Source organism: Macrotis lagotis, chromosome 7 (genome assembly GCF_037893015.1).
Source record: "Macrotis lagotis isolate mMagLag1 chromosome 7, bilby.v1.9.chrom.fasta, whole genome shotgun sequence".
NCBI lineage: Eukaryota > Metazoa > Chordata > Mammalia > Peramelemorphia > Peramelidae > Macrotis > Macrotis lagotis.
The window spans coordinates 21,157,115-21,183,468 of record NC_133664.1 but is presented as its reverse complement, the minus strand read 5'-3'; the positions used below and the strand labels follow the sequence as shown (position 1 = coordinate 21,183,468).

General features: G+C 40.1%; 1 protein-coding gene across 3 annotated transcripts in view; it reads right to left on the bottom strand.

The window, feature by feature from the left end:
• TOPAZ1 (testis and ovary specific TOPAZ 1) overlaps window positions 1-20,716 on the bottom strand; it is a 71,330-nt gene extending 50,614 nt beyond the window's left edge. For 2 of the 3 annotated variants that reach the window (XR_012470442.1, XM_074195601.1), the window contains exons 1-3: window positions 20,205-20,716; window positions 17,500-19,888; window positions 2,764-2,831 (exon numbers count right to left, since the gene is read on the bottom strand). Coding sequence is in view for 2 of the 3 variants with exons in the window: in XM_074195601.1 (XP_074051702.1) it covers window positions 2,764-2,831; window positions 17,500-19,888; window positions 20,205-20,712 (2,965 nt within the window). In the remaining variant the exon portion in view is untranslated. The remainder of the gene's footprint in view (window positions 1-2,763; window positions 2,832-17,499; window positions 19,889-20,204) is intronic. The other variant, XM_074195602.1, reaches the window with a different exon arrangement.
• Between the last annotated feature and the right edge of the window lie 5,638 nt (window positions 20,717-26,354).

Here is a 26,354-nt window from a genome sequence, read left to right as displayed (position 1 = left end):
AATGTTATTTTTTAATGAACTGAGAATGCTATGACTAAGATTTAATTGAGTAACAATTTAAATATGAATTAAAGTGTCCAAATTAAACAAAAAATATTCCCTCTACACAAATAATTCAGGTGGAGGACTTAGAGGCAAGAGGCTGGTAGAGAAAATCCAAAAAAAAAACAAACCTCTTTATGCTTACTTATGTGGTATGGATTTTTTTTGATAAGAGAATCAGAAAGGTTATAAAACAGAAGACAATATAAAACTAAAAATTAAGTTTAATACATTTTAACAAAAAAGGAAACAACTGGATACTGATGAGGCAAATCCTTGTCTGTGTCCTGTCAAACTATTGATTTGTTATAACAAAAATAAAAATCAATACCAAATTAGAATAAAAAATTAGATATGAATGTGTATCTGAGAAAAATCCAATCTGACCTTTTTATCAATTAAAAAAAAAAGAAAAAGCTAACCCCTTTCTAAAGAGGATTAATATGTATAAATTAACAACCATAATAAGACCAAAAGGGATTAGAAACCACCTCAAAAACAGTTATCTCCCTGAAAGTAGTTGGACAGAAAATAAAGCGATGAAAATGCATAATTTCTTCTTGGTCTGGACCTATGATTTCATCAATGTATCTTCTGGTGTGAAAACTCCCTCCACTAATGCAGATGAGTAATTTTTTTTTGTAAGTTATAAATTTAAGAACTGCAAAGGACTCTGAAAAGTTAGATTACTTGCCCATGGATAAAGGAAATGAACAGGTACTTTTCAAAGGAAAAAAATCCAAGGAAACAGAAAGAGGGAAAGGAACCATATATTCTAAAATATTAATAACAATTCTTTCTGAAGTGACAGAACTAGAAACTAAGGAGGTGTCCATTAGTCAATATTGAATGTACATAATCTCATGGAATATTATGCTAAAAAATGAAAAATAGGGTTTCATAGAAAATACTTGTATGAAACACAAAGTGAAGTGAGCAAAACCAGGAAAATAATTAGCATAACATAAACAACTTTGAAAGACTTAAGAACTGTGATCAAGGCAATGACCTATTCCAGAATATCAAGACTGAAGACTGTTACCTCTTAATAGAGGTAATGGACTGAACTTTCAGAATAAGGCAAATTCTATCAGAGGCCATATAAAAATGTATTTGCTTGACTATTTCCTTAAAAGGGTTTTACAGTTCCCCCCCCCCCCCTTTTTAAACAATAAGGGCAACAGATGGAAGTTAGAGAAAATGTGCTTATTAACTGCAATTAAAATTTAAAAGTGAGCAAGTAAAGGAGAAGAAAAGGAAGAGAACAAATATAGGATTCAACTTGGCTACTGGATTTTTGACTATTAGAGAAATAAAACTGTCAAGAGGCTATGGTTTATAAATCACCAAGAAACATAACTGGCTAAAGGATTCTGACTAAGTTACTTAACCTTTCAACATTCTTAGCTAGTTGGATGCTGAGGTCCAACTGCACTGTTAAGAAGGAGCTTGCTCATCACAGGGAGATCCCTTCAAGGTCATAGATTTGGACCCCCTCCCCCAATTTAAAAATGCATTTAATCAAGCAAAGCAAAATGTGGCCTTCCTGGGTCACAAAGTATCCCCCAAGCCATGTTAAAATCACAAGATGTCTTAGAATCTAAAATGCACTTTTTTTTTTTTTTTACAAGTGTTCACCATTGAGAGGAAGTCCAATGGAGAGTTTGATGAAGAGATCCTCTGGATGCTGAGAATATCACACAAGCTTCTAGATAAGACTAACTACTCAAGAATTTCACCTAAATATCCAACTCTACAAGAATGAGCACAAAGAAGAATTTTTCCTGCATACACTAATGAGAGGCTTGATTAAAACTCCATCGTGTTCTTTTATTAGAACATGTATCTCAGACAATCACAGGAAATGGACAATGAGATAGGTTTACAACAAGCACATGATAGAGGGAGTTGGTTGGATTGCCTTGGGAGAGTTGTCTGGTGCTAATTTAATGACTCCAAGTTTGTCCCTAAAACAAAAGTTCATTTAAAATATAACAATATTCACTTCAAGGATACTATGTAACTTCAAGTCATGGAGTACAATATATCCAAAGAATTAAATTTGAGAGTTCTGCAAGAGGTAAAGGAGAGACCCAAGGTAGGTATGAATACCTTGTGATACATTACAAAAAAAGAACTGGGCAAGATGAGTGTTTATAGAAAGAAATTCATACCGAAAAAAGGCCAATCATAAAACAAGAAATGACTCATGTGTACCCCTGAACTCTTTGCAGTGTCAAGTGACTGAAGAAGGCCCTTCCCAAGGACATTGGGTAAATTCCTATGAAAATTATGGGATGAAAAAATCAAAAGTTGCAAAGAATGGGCAGGCACAGATGGATTTTGGTCAGTAACACCTGGGAAAGTATCTGCATGATAACAGACTCATTCAAATTGATATACCACTTTAGTGGTATATCAACAACAATGGATCGTACGACCTTAAATTAGGTCAAGACATTTTCCAAAAATTTTTAAATCTGGTTGTCAAAGAAATATGATCAATTAAGCCATGTCTATTAAAACAAATGTTAGATTTTAAAATACAACTGGCAAGATATTTTAAGACTTTAAAAAAGTTACAAAAATAAGCCTTTTCAGATCAATTACTTAACAATTTCTAAAATCAACTTGTCCAAGTTAAATGAGCTAATTTTTGAAAAAGCTTGAAAATTAAAAATTCCTTTTTAGTATTATAATTTTGAAAATTTAAGTTATTACCAGTTATTAATGAAGGATTGGAACAGATTTCTGATGTCAACGATCCATGATCTTGTGCAGGAAATTCTCTATTATAAAGCAAATAAAATTTGAAAATCACAATTTGTAATCAAACATTAACAACTATCACCAGCTATAACAGTGCCAATGTCTAGCTCAAATTCTAATCTCTAAAAAGTCTCAATTACTTCGATCTACAGAAATATCTCCAAATCCTTTGAATTATAATTATCTATACCGTTACTTGGCACTTAATCATAGATGATTTATATAAATTCAAGTTACTGACCTAGGTTCAAATTCAAATTTTGCTACTTCTTTTCTTATTCTGTGAGCTTGAGACAAGTCCTTTAGCCTTGGTGTTTTCACCTAGTTTCTAAGTCATCCTCCCAGCTCTCAATCTATGAGCCCTTTTCTTATAGATCTCCAAGTTCTTCCATGTATACAATAGACACTCCAATTGATAACTGTCACACCCTTCCCCCCCCAGCAAGCTTTTTTTTTTTTTTTTTTGCAAGGCAATGGGGCTAAGTGGCTTGCCCAAGGCCACACAAGTAATTAAGTGTCTGAGGCTGGATTTGAACTCAGGTCCTCCTGACTCCAGGGCTGGTGCTCCATCTACTGCACCACCGAGCCACCCCAGTGGCTCTCTTCCTTCCTCACCTCAGATGGCATTCTATAACTCTGGATTTCCGATGCAGGGAGGAGAAAGGACTCTCCAGTTCCAGTCCAGTATGAGGGCAATTTCATCCAGATGGCAGCTAGCGGAGGGAGACTCAATTAAGAGCTTGTGTTTGGGTCCCTGGTAGACTTTCCATTATTTGTTTTTATTCTTTCCTGATCTTAGATGAAAAAATATTGATCCTGGGATGAATGAATTGAATGAGGCATAGAAAAGACTTTGAGTTCAAGGGATTAAATCGGTTAAGCTGGCTAGTGGCAGAGGAAACTTTTGCACCAGAAAGGACAGCCACCAACAAAAGGATTGGCCCAAGCCTGGTAGTTTTAACATCAAACACGTACCAGATAGTGTTTGGATGGTGCAGAACAAAGATGAAATTTAAGCAGATCTACAACTGCTTTATGTTCTACTGAGATTTAAATATCAGCCCCTGGGGTGGGAAGAATGGCTACTATTAATAATCCATTGCCTTGCTGTTGGAATTTGCTCTTTTTCTTTTTGTTTATTCAATGTTGGGAATATTGTAGGAAGATAGGCATACTAGTGCCAACCTCTACCTACTAGTCAATATTGTTAACAGGACTGTGAATTGGGACAACCATCCTGGAAAGCAATTTGGAAGAATACAAATAAATTCCAATACAAAATAACTCCAAATTCTATTACTAAACAGATACTCCAAAGAGATGTAATCGGAAATCAATACAATAAAAGGGTAAATCACAAAATCTACTTATGGATTTAATAGAGTTCTCCACATATACCATAATATTTATCACTGCACATTTTGTGGTAGTAAAAAACTAGAAGTAAAGAAGAGACACATTGACCAAGGAATGACTAGACCATTGTAGAAGATGAATGGAATAAAACCAACCTATAAAAATGAGAAATGTGATGAATACATAGAAGTATATAAAGACATACGTAAATAGATGTAAAGTGAATTAAACAGCTGAAAAAAAACATATACGACTCCAACGATGTAAATGAAAGGAATCACAAAACAATCACAAGTGAATACTACAAAGTTACTAAGAACAAGTATGAACTCGTATCTCGTGAAAAAGCCCAAGAAAAGATACAGGAAGACACCTCAGGCACAGGTGCAAACCAAACAGATATCCATGGAGTGAAGAATGGCAAAACAAACTAAGGAATATTACTGCACTAAAATAAACAATGAATTCTGAATATTGAGACACATGGAAAAGTCATGTAAACTGATACAGAATAAAGCAGAACCAAGAAAACAACCAATACAACAACTGTTAACAAAATAAATGGAAAGAACAAAAACAAAGTGAATACTGCAAAATTAAAGAACTAATATGGCTTCAAAGAAATGATTGGAGAAGACCTACTCCCCTATCTTCCCAGCTCTGAAGAGGTGAGGAGCATTGCATCTATTTTCAATTTTTTTTTTGTTGTCCTGATTGGTTATGCTGATTATTTTCTCTTTCCTTCCCCCCTTTTTTTTAAAAAAGCAAATTCTAAAAGGATTTCCTCATAACTCAATTGCCCTTTGGACCAGCAAGCAAGGAATTTGGGGAATGGGGATAGGTGACATGGTATAAGGTGATCTGGCTATAAATGATCAATGAAAGGTTAAGAAATTTATCTAAGATAGGAAGATGCATACTTGAACGGTCTAAGAACTCAGACTTAAAACATTATTGTTAACCTATGTTCAGACATGAAGAATTGGACTGCCAAAAGTACACTTGACATCTAATATGATTAAAATGTGGTTTCATGATGAAAGATTAAAGAATGTATCAAAATCTTATGAACTCAATGCCCAAAACATTCAAAACAAATTTTAGCAAAAATGGCTTACTACATATAAAGTCTTTTTTAATGGAAAAAATAAAAAGTTATTTTATGTCAATAAATCTAATTATTTTGTTTCAGGGAATAATGCATAGTGCTGTACTGACTCCAGGTATCAGAAAAGCATGAAGCCTGCTGGCCGCCCTTCAGATCTTATGGAAAGGCTAGGACTAAAACACTAAGTGGCCAACACAAGCATAATGTTGGAAGTGTTAAACTGAATGAAGTAAAACAGAAGCACTTTGCAAGTTCAGAGCAATGAAGGCTAGAATAACCAGGTTTTCTGTGAGGACTAGAGCTGGAGTAGATTTGAGAAAATGAAAAGAATAGGAATGGTTCCAGGTCAAGTCACAGCAAGATGGGGGGGGGGGCAAGCCTTGAATTTCAGGCATGGGGGCAAGACTCCTGGAAAAATGTCACCAGGCTAGGGCAGTCATTTTTGCTCCATAAATGAACAAAGCTGAAGAGGTCACAACAGCAAAGCTTAGGTTCTGATGAATCAAAAGAAGGGTGCTGGTGGAAGCTGAGCAGGCTCTGCAAATCCCTGGGCTTTCCTCTGTCATTGAAAGGCAGAACAGTCCCCAGACCAAGCCAGCCAAGTCACTTAGTCTGAAGCCAGGTTTTTTAGCTATAAAATATGCTTGCTGTGTCTAATGAAAGGGCCCCAGTCCTGGGTCCTGCCAAGCATGGCAAATACGAGAACAGCTCTCCCAAGCTCCAGAAAATGGGAAGATTCAGAATATGGGACAGATCTAGATGTGAAAACCCATAGCAGAACCCAAGGCAGCAGTTTCTTCCTGAGGTTTTCTATGAGAAGCCCCTGAAGGACTTTGAGGGAAACAATATATTGAAAATGGTTCATATGCTAGATGATTTAAAAAAGTCAAGGAGACCAGTCTGGAGGCTATTAAGAGTAATTTGTGAGGTGATGAGATTAAGTAGCGTGAATAGAGAAGAAAGATCAATATAGAAATTATAGGAAAAAGAATAGTGATGGTATTAAATGAATAGACAGAATTCAATATCCACAGGTGGAAACAGGGATCACACTATAGTTGGAAGGGATTTTATAGACTATGTAGGTACTATAGACTCATAGAAAATAGTGTGAGAGAGAGATAACAAGGGTTCTACAGAAGATAAATAGAAGAGTAAGGGGTGTGTGTGTGTTTTTAGGTTTTTGCAAGGCAAACAGGGTTAAGTGGGTCGGCCAAGGCCACACAGGTAGGTAATTATTAAGTGTCTTGAGACCGGATTTGAACCCAGGTGCTCCTGACTCCAGGGTCGGTGCTTTATCCACTACACCACCTAGCCGCCCCCGGAGCAAGAGTTTGAAGCCAGATTTTCTCATTATAAATTCAGGAAGCTAGGGTTTAGCCTTAAAACCAGCATAAATGACTACGTGGCAAGAGTACTGGGCCTGGAGTCAGACTTTTTTTTTTTTGAGTTCAAATCCAGCCTCAGACACTTATTGGCTTAATGACCTTGGGCAAGTCTTAACTGATTGGACCTCAGTTTCTTCACCTGTAAAAGGAGCTGGAGAAGGAAATGGCCAACCATGCCAGAATCTCTACTAAGAAAAACAAATGAAAAACAAATGCAAAGAACAAGTTTACCTGAAGGAGGGCCTTAGGGTTTGAGTCGGTGAATGGGAAAATAGTGCAGAGAGAAGGATGACCTGAGGAAGTTTAGTTTGAGCTAACACCCAACTGGCTAAGTAAAATCCAGCAATATTTTTCCTATAAGGATACAACAAAATTATCAACTATTTCTCAATGTCAAGACTAGCATTAAATGCTCATTGGTTAAGCAGTGCAAAGACAATGTTTTTTTTAAACAATCATAGTGAGAAGGTGAAGTGTTTAGCTTAGACTTTGTGTAGTAGTTAAGCAAATAGTTAAATTCTATGCCTTTCTGAAAGTCATGCTGGCCTTGTGAAGAATACATGATAGAAAAGCTCTTCCCACAAGAATAAAAACTTTCTATCACCCATAAGAAACTGCCTCCCTGAAACAGACAACCAACATCTGGGTACTCCATGTCCTGCCAACTGGACAGGGAGGTAGATAAATGACAGGGTGACTGATACTAGAATGGGAGAGGAAAGGGGGGGCCCTCAGAAGGAGAATGCTAATATGGGCATGAGTACAAGCTGACCCTCAAACTGAAAATGTTGGATGAAGGAAATGCTCATTCCTTATCTGTCCCTAACTTAGGAACCCAACCACTGGAAACTCCTCAGCAGATAGCCATCTGGCTAAATTCCAAAATTCCCACATATAGAATTCCCCTTAGCTCTAGTAGTCAGTCAACTAGCTTCTAGTCTACTTGACTTCGCTTTGGCTTTTTAGATAACAATAAAAACTTTGGCTAAAACAGCTTCCTAGCTACGTAATTTCTCTCACAATCTTCTTTGAACAGAGCAGGGGTCCCTAGAACTTTGCTGGGTCCCTTCACGCAACAGTAACTAAAAGATGGAAAACGGCTAAAATGTGATTTCCCAGAGATCAGTAACATTTGATGGACTAGAAGAAAACATGACTTGCTCCTTCATAAGCAATAAAAATAGATGCCATCTGGATCTATACTGGGTGAAGTATAAGCAGAGTAAATGTACTCTCAGCAATAGGTATGCCCTCAATAATCTGAATAGAGACAAACCCAGAGATGGAGTTCAACACTAGATTTAACAGATACCATAGTTACATTTAAAACAAAAGTGCCCCCCCCCCCAATGCTGACATCAGCTAAGTGTTTTTGAAGCCTTTTCTTGGTACTGGGTGCCATAGCTACTCTAAGACCCCTAGGATTGTTGATGTGGGAATTCCCTCTGAAGAATTAGAGGACTGTGGCCCAGTCAATGTCTGCTGATGCCATGGGACTTGGGTCTGATTCTCTTTACAAGTTTTCCATGGGGGAGGAAAGAGAAGGATTTTAATAAAACCAGATTAAGAAAAGACAATGTCCAAACAAATCTCCTCCCTCTTTCTGACCATTGCCTTCTTCCCACCTTCCTACTCATACATTCAAACCCCATCTGGTCTCTTCCTCACACTCTCCTAGTCAGCACTTATTCCTAATTGCTGTCATCTTTGTAGATGATACTAAATTGATAACTATACTTTCAACTAATTGCTGGGTCCCTGATTGGAATAGAAGGTAAATAAAGAAATTTTGCAGACAAAAACTTACCGTATCTAATCCTCCCTCATCTTTTTCCCCCCCTCTCTCCATACCTCTGCACAGTATCCTCTATACCTGCAATGCTTCCTCCCCAATATCCTCAGCCTGCTTTTCTTTAAGCCCTAGCTAGGGTGCTACTTCCAATTAGTCCTCCACATCTCAAACAGCACCATTCAAATTTCTTGTACAATTCTCATTTAGGGTAGTGAGGTAGCAAAGAGGAGAGTCTGGCCTTGGAGTCAGGAGGACAGGAGCTCAAATCCAGCCTCAGCCACTTGACACTAATTAGCTGTGTGACCTTGGACAAGTCACTTCATCCTGATTGCCTTACATCCAGGGCCATCTCAGCTGTACTGATCCGTATCTGGCCATTGAGGTCTTGTTCTTCTTTGAGAACTAAGGACAAACATTACGATTCTTATTTGGGTTCTTTTGAATTTAGTCATCTTTCCTATGAGATCATAAGCTCCTAGACAGCAGGGCCTATGTTTTATTTCACACTTCTAACGATAATGCCCAGGAAAGGGTTTCGTGGGTCTTGGAGTATTTGTTCTAACACCTTCCCAGTCACCTAGGCCCACAATGTTGGGGTTATCCTCAATTCCTTGCTTTTAACTCACTCCACTTATATAATTAGCTGTAACATCATTCATGTAGAGGGCTCCCTTATTTCCGTTCATATCCATCACCCTCATTCAAAACTCCATTAGCTCTCCTGGATACCATGAAAAGAGCTTTCTAATGGGTTTCTCTTCTGATTCCAGGCTATCCTCTGATCTGCAGTCAAAATGATCTTCCTGAAGAAGAGGTCAGATCATGTCTCATCACATACAGACTCATTGAGTAAATTCTAATAGCTGAAGTTACCTCCCCATAAAGTCTTCTGGCACTGAAGGCTCTTCAGAATTTTGCTCCTTATCACAACAGTCTTGTACTTGATTCTCCCCTCCACAAACCCTTCTCCAGTTTAGCCTCATAGACTATTTGCTTTCCTTAACTCAGCCTTCCATCTAGACACCTTTGCACTGGCCCTTCCATATACCTGGAATGCACTGCCTCTTTAGCTGCTCATGCTTCCTTCAAGACTTGGGTGCTGAATTTGCACCAACTCAATCCTAATGACCCTGTAGTTTCCAGGGTTGGCAGTTTTCTAGATTGGGAGAGGCAGCAGTCAGTAAGCAGCACAACTTTTGATTGCATCCCTAAGTTCTCTGTATTATCGGACAGCACATTGCCACACTCCAGATTCCTTCCCATCCTCTTATCCTCTTTTAGAAATGTGTCTCTCTCAGATTTGTCTTGCTCTTATTTGGCAGATGATCTATAAAAACAATTCTTATTTGAATCCCAGGTTGACCACAGTGGCCACCCCAAAGTTTTCTGCCGTGTTTTTATCAAACTCCTTTTAAAACTTTCATTTCTTGAATTTTGCCTCTACAATCCAGGGAAAGGCATGAACAAAGAATTTTCCTTTTCATAATCTATGTACCTATTTACATTTTATCTTCCAGTAAAATGTAAATTTCTTGAAGACAAAAGCTATTTGTTTTTCCTCTAATCTCAGCACTGGGCAAATTTTTCTAGCACATAATAGTAGCAATAATGCTTTTTGACTGACATTTGTTGATTCAAGCAGCAAATCCATTATACCTATTTGCATGCCCCTAACCATGCCCTCCAGGTTCCCTTTGTTAAAGGGAACCTAATCTAGAATCTTTTGGTCTTCCTGGTCCTCATCAACTTTCTCTTTTTCCATTTCCCAGGCCCTCATTTCCTCTTGATAAGGGCCACTGCAATATCCTTTTTATCGTCAATTGCCTTCAGTCTTTCTTCTTCAAATCATCTTGTCCAGTGACTCCCAGATCAGCTTTGATTATGTGGCTCCCTTGCTCAAAACCCTTGCTCCTCTCACTGCTAAAGGAACCTTATCTGGGCAGTTTAAAGCAAGCCTCTATCATCTGCCCCCAACCCATTTCTCCAGTTTCATTTCCAACTACCCATATACAAAATGAGGAAAAAGAATTTGGCTTCCTGGAAGAAGACATCAGTTTAAATCTGGCCTCAGACTGGTACTGTGTGACCCTGGACAAGTCACTTAACTTCTGGTTCAATTTCCTCAGCTACAAAATGGGGACAATAACAGCACCTACTTTAAAGGTTTATTGTGAACATAAAATGTGATCCTATCTGTAAAATGCTTAGTACAAAGCAGACCTTTTATAAACACTCTCCTTCTCTTTCCCCAGGTAGGAATTTGACTTGGAAAAAGAGGGATCCCTCAGAGTAGAGAACCAATTATTATTAGTCCGTTTTCACTCAGCTCTTCAGACTTCAGGCCCATTAGCTTACACACATTCCTTAGGTTTCCTCTCAGCATCAGAGGGACAATGTTATTTGTTTCTTCTCTATATTTATGAGAGCAGCTAATTATATCCCAGTTCCATTCTAAAGCGTATTAGAGGTAGAGAAATAAGAAAACCTTCAACCAGATCTATCATGACCCCCTGCCATCATGACCACATGTCTTCTCTAAGCTTGAGACGTGCTTTGAAGGAAGGCAATGAGAGCATGTTCCCCTCAAGGTTGGGGAGGAGGAGATAGCATGCTGGGTAAAAAGACCACTGAGCAGAGCCTGTTTGGCTGGACTGAAGACTGAAGAGGAGCAATTCTGGGCTTCAGGAAAGGCCCTTTGGCTGTCAGGTGGAGAACAGACTGGAAGGAGAACTTCAATTGGAAGGTTGCTTGCCACAGTCCTGGCATTGGACTGGAGAAGTATGAGGGGAGGAGACACAGCAGTGGAAGCTGCTGTAGAGACAAGACTGTTGGAACTCAGCAGCTGGTTAAATATGGAAGATAAGAGAAAAGCATGGGAAGAGGAAGAGAGAGAAAGTGGGTGATCTGGCCAAACCTTGGGGTTTAAATTGAGTAGAAGCAGGGAAAGTGAAGGCAGATGGCCCCTCCCTCTCTTCCAGCAGACCCGTTGGGGGGGGGGGGGATGGTGGTGAGAGGATGCTGTAAGTGAAAAGGAAGCCAATTTCCTTTTCTTGGAGGCAGAGCTTCTGTACCAAGCTGGTAGAGTGCTGCAAATATCATTTACCAAGAATAAGCAAAATATGGGATAAAGCTGGTCATGAAAGCTAGAGAGATATGAACTGAACTGGCTGAATAGCTGAACTTCAAGAGGAACTGCAATTGTCTCCAGATCACATCTGAAATAGTGGGCCTAGTTTGTAGCAGATTGGGAGAAAGGCAGTTTATCACTGTAGGAGAGGGGGACCAGGACTATGAAAATTCTCAAGTTCAGTTCTCAAAGAACTGCTTGGAAGAACTTGAGAAGTTTATTGCAGAAAAACTGGATGGGGAAGGGAAGACAAAACAGGATAAATGGCCTTCATGGATTTGGAAGACTGTCTTGTGGAAGAGCAAGTTTGTTTCTCTTAGCTCTGAGTATAGATTAAGAACAATGGATAAAAACCATCCTCAAGGTAAAGAAAAGCTTCCCAACAACTGCAGCTATCCAAAAGTGAAATGGACTGCCCCAAATCCTAATAGATTCCAAGAAAAGTCTCTGTAAAAGATTCTTGTTCAAGGATTGATCAGTTTGGAATAAGTCCCTTTTCAATTCAGACTCAGCAGATTTAACATTTGCTATCTATCTGGGGGAAGGAGAGTCAAAGCAGATTTCTGGAGTAAGCTCATTGAAAATTCTCAAGACTCACGGACTGAATAATTCTTCGACCCCAAACTATACCACAGAGTGTGTGGTACTTACTATTACATACATAGATATAGCAAACACTGCATTATCTTTTGTCCTACCCAAGTGGCATTACTTCCAAAGCAGATATCTGAATTTCTGGCAACAAAAATTACTCTCCTTATAAGAAGGAATTGCAGATATGCCTACATGGAAAGAATGTTAGTAGGAAGAAAAACAAGTCCATTCTTATATTAATGATGTAGCTTAGCTAGAAGTCTCCAATTCTGAAGGACAAAGCATTTGTGCTCCACAAGTGAAATGGCCTAAAAACTATGTACCTTAGAACTTCTTAACCCATGGTGCTGGGTTGCCACCATCTATTAATCCAATAATGAAGGTCTCACGTTGTACTTGTGGAGAAGATGTATGGCTTCTGAATATATGGTAATGAGGTGATAAGAATCTGAACCAGAGTGGTAGCAGTATAGAAGAGAGAAGGGGTTATAATGAACAAATGATTCAGAACTACTGAGATGACCAGACTCAAGAGAAATTGTTAATAGATCGATGTTAATTTGGTAGGAGATCTCCAGGAAAGTGCTCCCAAGGATCTGTGCTTATCATCTCTGTTCCATTTAACATTTTATAAATGATACTAAGTAGAATAACACAGCTAATGCTACTGGAGGGAAGTCGACAGGCTAGAGCATAAAGTTGACCCAAATAACATGACAAAAGTAAAATATTACATTTGGATAAAAAAGTTAAAATTACAAGATGATATGTTGAGATATGTTTGGACAAAAATGTCTAAAAATGATCTTGAGGTTTTTGTGGATTGAAAACTCCACAAGCAACAGTAAGTAGTGTGATGGGGGATAGTCAATGAAGTTAATGGGATCTTGGGCTGCATGAAGAGTAAAGCATCTGGGAACAGGAGGTGAGAGCATCTTCAGTACTAGGTACTGTAGCTGAAGAATACCTTTAGGATAGAGTGGTTATAGGAAGGCAATTGGGGTGCTAAAGGATCAAAGACAGATGAGGATCAGTTGGTTTGAAGAAGATACAAGGTGACATGGCAGGTATTTTTTAAGTACATGAAGGGCTGCTATATTAGCAGGATTGGAGTTGTTCTGTTTAACCCCAGAAGGTAGAATCAGGAGCAAAAGGGTAGAAATTACAATTATTTGGAATGGGCTGCCTTGAAAAGTGGCAGGTTTCAATCCCTAGAGGATCTTCAAGCAGAGATTATAAAACAACTCACACCAGTTTTCTGAATTAGATGACAACAGAAGGTCTCTTCCAAATTCTGATTCTGTCTCCCTCATAATCTGATCACCTGCATCTGGATTCCAGGAGTCTTCTTACAAAATACCAAAAAAAGAGGATTCCTTTGCCTGTGTCTATAGGTAGAAAGCAGCAAGAAACTAGGTGCCTGACTGAGACAAAGTAAGAATGTTTACTCTTACCGAATCTTTCTTTATAGCTCTGCCAAGGAAGTTTTTGTCTAATAAAGCAGCCCTGAATTATCCCCTTATCTCTCTTCTTTACATGGAAGGAGAGGTTATCTTCATGTCTGTGATGCAGCCATCAACTTTAGCCCCTCATATTAAGACCAACATTTACAAAAATCAGGAAACTAGCAATTATCTAGTAAAAGGTTACTAAATGTTATTAATCCAGTCTTCGGAAATTCATGAGGGTGAACTGAATTCTAATAAAGCTAGCAAAAGGCTTAAAAAAAAAAAAAGGGGGGCAATGAGGGCGGCTAGGTGTCGCAGTGGATAGAGCACTGCACCTGCCTTGGAGTCAGGAGTACCCGAGTTCAAATCTGGTCTCAGACACTTAATAATTACTAGCTGTGTGGCCTTGGGCAAGCCACTTAACCCCACTTGCCTTGCAAAAACCAAGGCAAAAAGGCAATGAGGGGGTGGGGGATTGTAAAATTTAAAAAATAAAAAACCTCATTCATCAAAAAACCAAATTAAAGGGCAAAGAAACTGCAGACTTATACTAATGAGTATCAAAGAATATCAACTCATGATACAAAACTGAGATTTGGTCATGACAATGAGGGGTGTTAAATGGCAGATATTAACAATAAAAACTGATACCATATAAAAACTATAATGAGAATCTAGAAGGATTTTATGACTTTGTATTTGAAATTTTCAAATTCCCATTGAAATGTACAAACTTTTTATGAAATGTTAGAATTCCAGTAGATTCTGGCACAAGCAGCTATTGTGTCCAACTCTTTGTGACCACATTTGGCAATATGCTTGGCAAAGATACTGTAATGGTTTGCCATTTCCTTATCCAGCTCATTTTAAAGATGAGAAAATGAAGGCAAAAAAAGGGTTAAGTGACTTGCCCAGGGTCACTGAGTCAGGAAGACTTCAAATCTAGCCTCAAGAGTCCCAGCACTCCAATCCTTTGGGCCATCTACCTACCCTACAAAACACTACTACATCAGGTAAAGCTAGACTGAAAGAACAAATCCACAAATCCAAGAATTCAAAGATTAGAGTAGCCCTAACATTTGATCCCTTAAATCAGTTTTTTTAAAAACCCCATAACAAAGGAATTATAAATACCATGACTTTGAGAAAAACCTAAAATAAAATTGCTAATGTGGAAATAAAAGACCTGTTAAATTGTCAATATTATCTTTCTCCTGTGGTTCCAAATCCAGGGATTTAGACAATTAAAAAACTTAATACAAAAAGAAACCATATAAAGTTGTATAAAAAAAGAATATACAATTGTACATGTTGGCAGTTATCTGAATAGCAGGGAAACGATGATTGTCTTAAGTCTACTTTAAGGTGGCCTAGTGGATAGAGAACCAGCCCTGGAATCAGGAGTACCTGAGTTCAAATCCGACCTCAGACACTTAATTACCTGGCTGTGTGGCCATGGGCAAACCACTTAACACCAATGCCTTGCCAAAAAAAAAAAAAAAAAAAAAGCCTCCCCTATATGAAACTAAAGGTATTTCTGGTACAATATTTTTCCTAACTTAATTCATACTTCAGTGAATACAAAACTCAAAGCCTGTAGTTTCCCATTAATTACATAGACAACTTTAATATTCACTGCTGTTTTGTAAAAATTCTCCAAATAAAGCACCACACAATTTAAATGCAAATTTTGAACCTTCAAATCATTAAGAAATTAAGTTTCTGAACACTAAAACCAAACTACTACCTAACCTTGAGAGTAACTGTCCATAGAAGGGGATTATATGCCTAATTTTATACCTATAACTTGACTCATCTAAATACAAATATGATAGACAGAAGGAAAACTTTTCTTCTACAAAATTGACTTGACAAACCCCAGTTTTCCTCAATCACCAAAAACAGGAGATGTAATTATTATTATTACCCAGCTTGGAAACTACATAGTAGAGAGAGAGATGCATGAGATTTTGTTCTGCTGGAAAATACCATTGAAACAATTTAACCTATTGACATACAGAAAAAACACTTTTTCTATTACAATGCAGATTACCCCTGGTGTTTTTTTGTAGGGGGATAGCAGTCCAACTTAAGTCTCCTAATAAGACAATAATGTATGGGAGGTGTTTTTTTTTTTTTTTTTAGGTTTTTGCAAGGCAAATGGAGTTAAGTGGCTTGCCCAAGGTTACACAGCTAGGTCATCATTAAGTGTCTGAGACCGGATTTGAACCCAGGTACTCCTGACTATAGGGCCAGTGCTCTATCCACTGACACCTAGCCACCACCGTGTACGGGAGGTTTTGAATGCTGTCAGGGCAGTCTGTAGGATTATTTTCACATTTTTTGCCACATCGTTAACAGAAGTTCACTCAAAACCATCTTAAAATTCACTATGCTCACAGCCCCTTAAAAACTGAGGCAAAATATTCTAGTGTCACAAAGCACTGGGGTAGGGAAAGTTCTGCTTTCAAATCTTGGCTTTCCTACCTTTACTTCTATGACTTTGGTTGAATCAACCTCTCGGTCCCTAAAATAAGTTGGACTAAGACATTTGTAAGGTCTTTTCTAATTCTATGATCTTATGATGACATTACTTTAGAATGCTGTAATGGTTTAAAAAGTTGTTTAAACTTTAAAGATTAGGATTGTACAGTACTTGTAGTTTTCAATGAAATTCAAATATCTATTAAGTGCATATCCTTGCTAAGAACTGTGCTAAGTATCTAGGTGCTGTTTTCTAACCCAAACATGAACCAGAATACCACCTCAAAGTCAGAACCCGGTTAACAAAGAATATGAGATATATTTGTACCTAATAGCATTTCTGTGTGTCTACTTACTATCATGTGTTAGACTTAATGGTGTCAACATTTTCTATCTAGAAAATGAAAAAAAGTGACCATAATTATGTTTACTTAAAGTGAAGTGTTAAATTTGGCTTCCTAGGCAATCTTGTGTGTGGCAATAACCAAAGAGAAATAATTTATCACAGTACTTGCAAGCTTCAAATACATTAATTCTCTCTTTTTTTTTGTAAAGCAAATGGGGTTAAGTGGCTTGCCCAAGGCCATACAGCTAGGTAATTATTAAGTGTCCGAGACCGGATTTGAACCCAGGTACTCCTGACTCCAGGGCCGGTGCTTTATCCACTATGCCACCTAGCCGCCCCACTAATTTTCCATAATTATAAAGTCTATAAAATGACTCATTACCTCCATGTGTTTTTATACTTTTAACTATGTTAAATACAGAACCTTAAGCTCAATTCACCTAAAGGTTTAAAGCAAAATAGGAGACAAAACCTCTCGTATATATAAGGCTCTTAACTCATTGAAAAGCCATCCCATGAACGTTAAATATTTGAAAAACCAAAAGAAGTTAAATTTCAAGGGAGGGAGGAGGTACCTTTCAGGAAAGGAAATTAATCCAGAGGGTAAAGAATAGGAATTTAAAGTATACCAGAAGCCTATTTGCTCTCACTGCTTTACAAATTTTCCATTAACTACACAGACAATTTTAACATACATTATTGTTTTGTAAAAGTTCTCCAAATGCAGCATGATCAAAAATAGTTTTCTAATGTTCAAAAAGTTTTCTAATGTTCATAGGAATATACTTGTATCTTATCCAATTTCTAATATTTAGATAAATCTTTACTTCGACTTTGCTTTCATGATCATTTCCTAGTTTCAGTATTGTGATCTGAAATGTCATTAGAAGTCTGGAAGAAAAAAACCCAACAACAAAAACAAACCTATCATCCAGCTCATAGGTACCTGAAAAGACATTAGTATATTCTAAAAATGTAAGAAGAAAAACTGAACTTGTGCAATATTTTGCATTTAAAAAGGTACCTCTTTATATGACAGGCATACCTAGAGTCATTGCTTGGGTCTCTTTTCTCTGGAAGCTTCATAGGTTTTGAATCCATTTCTTGGCAGTCTTCAGCACCATTAGGTTCCTGGTTTTTAAAAGCATCATCTGAATTAAATAACGGTTCCCCTTCAACTCCAAAGAGGTCTGGATCATCCTGAATTACGTCTATTACAAGGACATCATCTTCATAAGCTTGAAGTATATCTGGAAATGCAACTTTGATTTCTCCAGTTGAAATGAAAGAATCAAACAAGTGAGGTTCCCTGGAAGGTGAGCATGTGGGGCTTTTCTTTGTATACTCAGAATCAGATGAAAAATCATTCTTTTCATAGGTAGAAGGTATATCTTTTGTGATGATCTCGGAAAGCTGGTCAAGTGTGTTGACTTTAGCTTGTTTCAAAAAGCTCTGTGAAACAGCATTAGAGTTTTTCCTGTAGGTATTGTCAGGATTGGCTTGCATTAGTTGGAGACCAGTTGGGATGCACAGTGACTGAAGACTTGGATTTACTGTACTATCAATTTCTTTCATCCTATTTTGCCTCATCTCTGCTGTAGAGATATTATCCAGGAGCTCTAGGGGACTATAGGCTTCTTTCTCTGATTTGCCATTTACATCCTTTTTGAGTTCTGTTTTATTCTTGAGTAAGGGAATTTTAAAGTTTGTCAGACGCCCAGTGTTTAACATTTTCACTAGATTTGGCACTGCAAGTGTTTGCTGGGCAAGAGCTGCTTTGCGACTCATAGTTTTGCCTGTGACATTATTTATATCCTGATTTTCCTGAGAAGTGGATAGATTAAGTTTTGCTGAAATTCCTTTATCTTTCCTTGGATTCACTGACAAGTAAGCATTTTCACTGCCATTAGAAGTCACCTCTGATTCAATTCTACTCACATCTTCCGATTTCCCTTTTCTGTTACTGCTGTTTACATGCTCCTCTAAATCCATTGAAGGAGATGTTAGCACTGTAACAGAAGATGAAAAACCTGCTTTTGTGTCCACTCTTTCTTTACTTGAAGGTGCTTTCTTTGCTTCTGTAACCAAGCTCTGCAACATCACTTTGGAGTTATCAGCTAAGAGTTCATTACTTAGAAGTGGCCTATCAGAATTATCTTGATATAAATTTTCCTGAGATCCAGGAGGAAAGGCATTTGATTCAATTAAGATACCCTTTTTATGAGACCAAATAGACGTTCTAGCACATGAATAACAAGGCCAAGTTCTTTTGCCGGTCATTGGAACCGTTCTTCTACAGTTTAATTTTAATTCCTCATTTTCACTTTTTGAGTCTTCTGAAGTTTTCTTTTTCACATGAGGGTAATCAGGAAGGTCAAATATATCTCGAGATAGTTGCACTATGGGGCTTTTCACCAGCTTAAGGTGTTCATCTGGCTTTGTGCTTTTATGGTCAAAGGGCTCTGGAACAGTCTTATTTCTTTCTTTTCTACCACTGGGTTCAAATATTTTCTCAAATGTGTTATTTGCGTGGTGTCTTGCACTTATCTTCTTGTGATGTTTCTCTTCAGTGACTTCTTGAGGACCGTCTACAGAGGAACTCTTTCTTAAAACAACCGAATTTATTTTAAACTCTGAAGTATCTTTGTTTTCTGTGAATGTTTGCTTTGCTTGCAACAATAGTTCATCAGATCTATTATCTGCATTTAGGAAATTTATCTCAGTGCCCATTTCATCTATTTTTTCAGACAATCTCATCCTTTTCTTGGGTTTTCTCCCACCCCCTCTTTTGACTTCTTTGGAGTGCTTGTTCTTTGTATTTTGAAAGCAAGGAATTGTGCCATCATTTCTATTCTGGTGTATTCCTTCTTTGTTCCCTTCTAGCAGAACTTTCTTTACTCCCACAATATTTCCTTCACTTAGTGGATGATGAGGGATACCATTCCCCTCACCCTTTTCCACATTGTTTCTCTTAGTCTTTGAGGCCATTTCCAGTGCATGCATATGCTCACCACTTTTATAAGCAGCCTTTCTTTCAACAATGGAATCCTTAAAAAAGGGTTGGCCATTACAATCACCTTTAGTCACCCAACGGGTAGGTGACAGGCACTTATGAGAATTGGAACTCTCTCTACCCAGCCCATCTTGGAATTCTGCTAGAGTATTGTGGACATCCATGCTTTCAGTGACTTTGGGGGAGACCCTTTCTAAACCTTTAGGTTTTGCGATTCTAATTTCTCTCTTACTATACTGTACTAAGTCTTCCTTGCCCAACGTCTGCATCCTCTTGCTTTTCAATGCACCGGACGCCACTGCTTGAAAAGATTCAGGACCGATTACGGATTCCTTCATGCTACCCTCACAAGGCAGATTCAAGTCCGTCGCTGGCTGAAGGTCATCTTTTCCACTTGAACCTTCTTTACTTTTTTTCTTTGCTAAAGAACAAACAAAACCCAACATTTCAGACGACTTCCAAAGTAAAGAGGGAAGCATCAGTTAGAGGTAAGGATGGAGCAGCCCAATTAAGAGACCTGTTTGAAACTTTTTTTTTGGAGCGCGCCCTGGCTGCGTCGGCCCTCTTCCCCTCCACGAGGGCCCGCCTGGCCATTCCGGGTAGTGTCCGAACAGGAGCCCGCAGCCCCGGGCTCGAGGCCCGGTCCCGAGCGCCGCGCCCGCCGCGCCCCCCACCCGCCCGCAGCTCGGCGGCCCCTACCCTTCCCGCTCCGAGGGCGGGCTCCGACGGGACCCCACCTTTCTCCTTGGGCTTCGGCTCGGGTGCGGCCGCGGCCGGGGGCTCCCGGGCCCGGGGGGCCGAGCTGCCGCTGCGCCTGCGCCGCTTGCCGGCCGCCCGGCTCTCCTCGGCCGCCCCGTCGCTGAGGCTGTGCTCCGAGGCCTCGTCCCCGGCCCGGCCCGGCCCCGCCCCCCTCGGGCCCTGCGGCCGGCCCCGGCCCGGCCCGCGCCCCCGCGGCGGAGGCTGCCGCTCGGGCCTGCGGCCGCGCTTCTGCCGGGGCTCCTCCGCCTCGTCCTCCGCCTCGGCGGCCTCGGCGGCCGCGGCCTCCCGGGCCCGCCGGCGGCGGTGCCGGCGCCTCCTGTCCCGCCCGTCCGCGGCGGGCTCCCGGGCCGGCCCCGCGGCCGAGGCCGAGGCCCGGGTGCACAGGCGGCGGCCCGGCCCCGGCTCCCGCTCCTCCTCGTCGCTGCCGCTGCCGCCGCCATCGCCGGGCCGCGCGGGCCCCGGGACCCGCGACCGTAACCGCGGCATGGCCCGCCCCGCCCCGAGCAGCCTCCGCGGCCCTCGCCGTGCGCCGCCGCTCGTGCTGCTCAGCCCGGGGCCGAGCCAGCCGGAAGCGGAAGTGACGCAGCAGCGCCCGCCCGGGCCCTCGGGGGCGAAAGCGAGGCCGCGGCCAGAGGAGCGGGGGGGGGGGGGCGGCTGTCAGTCAGGGGGCGGGGCGGGGCGGAGCGCAGCGGGGCGGAGCCCCCCCGCGAGGGGCCGCCCCAGGCGCCTCCCGCGCCGCGGCACGCCCCCGCCGCGGCACTCCCGACCCGCCGGGGCCCCTAACCTTGCGCTCTGCCGCCCGCGCTCCTCCCAGCTCCCCCGGGGGAGGCGTCCCCACCAGCCCCGGGAAGACAAGATGGCCGCCGCCCCCGCAGCCCACGTGCCCGCCACACCCCTGCCAGGCGCCGCGCCATGGGTGACAGCCGCCCCCCACCGGCGCTGCCCTTGAACCTGACGTTGCCGCGGGCCTCGAGCCGGGCCGGGCAGAAGCTGCCCCAAATCAGGGTCGTTTTAATTTTGAGGAGGGAGAGTCAAGAAAGATTATATGTGTGTGTATATATATATATATATATATAATATATATATTTTAAATTATTTTTAACAAGCCTTTATATCCCTTTCCCACCGTCACTCTCATATTGAAGCATTAACCCCACAAAGTAAAGCCGTCGCATCAAACAGGCAGAGTCCCGCAGAAGCCCCGCGTGGATCCTGTCTGGCAGTGTCCCCCGCACAGGCCTCGTTATGCTGATTAGAGCTCCAGAGTTCTTATTGCATAAATGGTCTCGATTCCGTCCTCCCTTTGTATTGCTTTATGGAGGGCGGCTTAAAATTACCCGTTTCTTCATTTCTATGGCACTAAATCCTATTATGTTTTACGGATCATAGTTGGTTTAGCCAGTCCTCAAGAGATGTAGTTTTGGGGGGGCTAGGTGGCACAGTGGATAGAGCACCAACCCTGGAGTCAGGAGTCCCTGAGTTCGAACCCAGCCTCAGACACCTAATAATGACCTAGCTGTGTGGCCTTGGGCAAGTCACTTAACCCCGTTGGCCTTGTAAAACCAAAAAAAAAAAAAAAGATGTAGTTTCCACTCATAGTTTACTACACTTGGTGTGAATCATTTCTCTTTCTCCCCCCCCCCCCCCCCACCACATAGTTGCTGCTAGCTTCCATTTCTTTTGAAAATGGCCTGTTTCAATCTTTTGACCTTTCAACCAACTGGGTAATGGGGCTCTTCTTTGAATCAGTTCCTTATGAATATGGATATAAGACTTATTAGAGATTGTGCCCAATTTGTACAAAACTTTAGATGTTTACAATTATCATCAATTCTTTGTTTTATCATAAATTCTCACCAGAGGTATTGATTTGAGAGGGGATTTCTTCTTTTGCTCATCTGATTTTATCAACTTTTATGCCTTTGATTTATCACCTACAGCTTATCCTTGAACATATGAAATTTGACCCAATTTCTATCAAGTGATTAGTTTTCCTAATAATGGATCCTCTTACTTTCCCTTCCCTCAACCCAATCTTCTTTTCCTGATTTATGTTTCTTCAATTCTTATTTGGCATATTAGGACCCTTCACAATGGCGGTTATCCTTCTGGAAACTCTCCAACTACTATTTCTCTCCTATGATATGGCAGCAAGTATTAAAACATGATACTTGATATGTGACCTAACCAGACCAAGTAGAGTAGGGCTATCACCTCCCCAGTCCTGGATAGCAGGCCCTTCAAAGTAGTGTAAGATTATTCATTCCTTGAAATGTCAGTTACCTTGAATTGAGCTTTCAGTCTAGGCCTTAAAAATACCAAAATTGTTTAATTTCATGAATCCAAGAGTAACACTACACATTTCTATTAAAATTTTAGACCAAGTAGGAAATCCAAGAAGTGAAATCTATAACTAATCAGAGGAAAACTAGTCAAGAGACCTATGGTCATAGGGAGAAGGTCCCATTTGCACGCACTCAAAACACATTTTGCTTTTTAAGGGAAAGCTGGTAGATTTACTAAGGACTCTTACTGCTCCAATTCTAGTTCATTATGTGGCAAAGAGGAAGTCCGAGATTAACTGGGAAAGAACAAATCAATTTATATTCAGATTAATCTGTTAACACAAAGATTCCACTTTGTTAACTACATTTAAAACATTTCTGGTTCAGTAGGGCAAATGCAACCTTATAGATTCTGTACATATCAGAAACCGTACAAAACTTTGATCTATTAGAACCTTCTTCAACAACCTTCTGAATACCAATATGAATTGAGGGATTAGAGAAATGTTTGCTCAAAAATGTTTGTCACTGACTGGAGATAAGCACCTAATGCAACTGTAAGAGGGACTTCTTTAGAAAGCAATCTTTTCCCAGTGATCCCACTGACACTACTGATTGCATCAATCTCCAGAAAACTGCAGTTTAAGTGAAATCTAGAATCACCCAAAAGAGTTTGAGCTTCTGTACAGAGGAAACCAAGGGTCTGAAGAATTAATTGTCCATACCATTATGCAGGATGTTTCAGACATCTTGAGACAATTTTAAGCTATCAAAGCTTAATTGATTAGATGATCCATAGAACATGTCTATTAGTCAATATATCTGGGACAGAATTACCAATGGACCATGATCTGGGTTCAGTATTGAATAGATTAGAGAAGTTGACTGGATATTTTGGGGGAATTGCATATTTCTTTTAATGATCCTGAAACAAAGATAAACCTTTTTAACACTATTTTCTCATCAATGTCATTGGCTATGTCTACAATCTTTGAAGAATCAATGTTGATGATTACCCAAAAAGAGAAAAATATATGGAGGTCATGAATCAAGAACAAGATATAATTGGTGTATCTTAGCCAAGCTCACATGCTATCTTGACATTCTCACTCTTACCAAGAGGGTACATAGAAAACCATCCCTCCTTCCTTATCCCTGAAATTGATGGAGATCTTAGTAGAAAGAGTCATAGTATGGATGGTTTGAATTCATGGGAGAGAATATTAGTGAAGTTACAGATGATTTGGCTAGGTACACCACTACTTTTATTGTAAAATACTTCTAGTAAAGGTCTAAGGCTAGGAAATTTCAGAAGTTATATTTAAGATACCAGTTTATATCAAAGAAACTACACACCGAGACATTGGTTTTATTGACCTATATTATATATGCTATATGAATACTATAATGGCATCAATATCTCAACTTTCAACATAAGATGAGACAGTTTGAATTACATATACCTCTTTTTCAACAACCCCCATAAGTATACTTATTAGTATGAATTGTGTGGGAATTCATTATTTGTAACTTAAAACCATAACTTTAATGGCGACTGAGGCAAGTTCCTTTATGGGAGTTGATCATAGCCTCATCATTGTCTCCAAGCCGCCTGAGAATTTCACAGTTTCTCTGCTCAGTCAGGAAACCTTCCAGCTGATCTTCTCCCCACTTGTTCTTTTTTTAATGCCTTTTTTATTTTTAAATTTATTTTTTCAAACTACATGCAAAGATAGTTTTCAATATTCATTTTTGAGTAAGATTTTGGATTCCACATTTTTCTCCCTCCCTTCTTCTCCCCTTGACAAGTAATTTGGTATAGGCTATGCATGTATAACTATACTTAACATATTTCTATATTAGTCATGTTGCCCCCTCACTTATTCTTTATTCCATCATGGGGCTGCTTGTAGACCTACCTGGATCACTGTTGCATCTCTCTTTTTTTTTTTAAAGGGTTTTTTTTTTTTTAAGGTAATGGGGTTAAGTGGCTTTCCCAAGGCCACACAGCTAGGTAATTAGTAAGTGTCTGAGGCCAATTTGAACTCAGGTAACTCCTGACTCCAGGCCACTGCTCTATCCACTGTGCCACCTAGGCACCCCTGTTGTATCTCTTGGATAAAAAACAAACATTAAGATAGTTTTTGAAAGTGTGATATTTAAAAAGTTTCCCAATGCCACTCTTCTAAGTAGTATTTTTTTGGCAGAAACATTTTCACCATCTCAAGAAAAATTCTTGAGAATGCCCTGAAATATTTTGCACTGTCCTGATATGTGCCTACTCATCCTAATCTTTCTTCCTAAATGAATTTCTGGTATTTCACCAGGTTCAGATCCTTGATTCAATTTTAGATTAGATGTCCTTCTAAACAGGGACAGCATCCAATTCAAGGTTCACCCAAAGATAAAGCAGTTTTCCATTGAGTGTTAAAGATCAAGAAATCTAGTACAACTGCTGAAAAAGTAAAGATTTTTTAAAAAATTTCTTCTTCAAAAGTCATGCAACTTACCAGTTACTTGGAATATAGATTCAAATCTCTGGAAAGTCTGATGAGCTTTCTTTCCACTAGGGGACCTCAGAGCCATAGCTACCAAAAGATTCTTGCTTTATATTCTTTCCCCTTTCCTAACTTGAGAAAATACCTAAAATCTTGGAGGAAAGGGATTAATTTATTCGTTCGAATTCCCAGAGAATCTACTAATTATGACATTAAACCTAAGGGGAACAAAACTTTAAAGCAAGTCAAAAATGCTCATAAAATTTAAGAGTCAGAAGGTACCAGTTCTCTTAGGGACAAAAAGAGATTTCAGGGCTCAACTGCTATTTGAGGGGGGGGAGTGGGGAGAGGGGAGAGGAAGAAGGAAAAAGGATATATAAGAGTAGGAGTAAATGTTAGCAGTCATGATTTATTCTTAGTCTAGAAATTAAAACTACAATTCAGCCCATTTTTGAACCTACTTTCCTCTCAGATGAGCAACATCAAGCAAGATAATGTCCAAGAATTAGTTGGTCCCTACTTCCCCCCTCCCCCGCCAGTGACCTCTCTATTGTCCTATAGTCCCTCCCCTGGGGCAGACAGAAATGGGTCCAAGCATGATGCCTTGGGATACAGTAAAATCCCTGTTCTCAAAATGAGAGTCTAGCCTTCAGATTCCTATTGGAGGCAAAGCATTGAGTCCAGCAACTTCTTACCCAAGTGAGCTTTGTTCATCTAGTTCTGTTGAAAAGGGTAAACAGAGTCACTCTTGGAAATTGAGCAGCCAAACCCCAGCTTTCTCTAGAACCCCTACTGAAAAAGCCCTGAGATTAGCCTCCTATAGAGGAAAATGTGAACACTAAGGCGATCATCCTGCACCTTAGCTCCTCTCAGGAGGGAACTACAAGTTGGGAGGCTGACAGTGGTCCTCCAGCACCTGCTTCAGGAGAGGTAGAAAGCTCTGAAACACTACCAGGCTCTGTCCCAAGAACTGGTTGCTGCTTCTGCCACCTTTGAGAAGCTAGATAAGGTCCAGAATGAGCTACAGGCCCTCTGCTAGGGCCTCATGGACAAACTTGCCCATGATCAAGTGGCAAGAGGCAGTGGGAATTCAAACTCAGGTCCTAGGACTGCATAGTCAGCACTTTTCAGGACAGCCTTTTCTCTTCTGAATATTTTATGTAGCCCATCTGTTAAACAAGAATCCCCTACCAACTTTTGCTTGAAGAACTGATGTTGGTTCAGTTCACATTTAAGTTTTCCAGTTCCTGGAAATGAATTCCACTTGGGGAAGGTGACAAACTCCAAAGAAGCTTTAGATGTTCTCATTGTTATTATCTTTATCATCTCCTTGGAATCTTGTCAT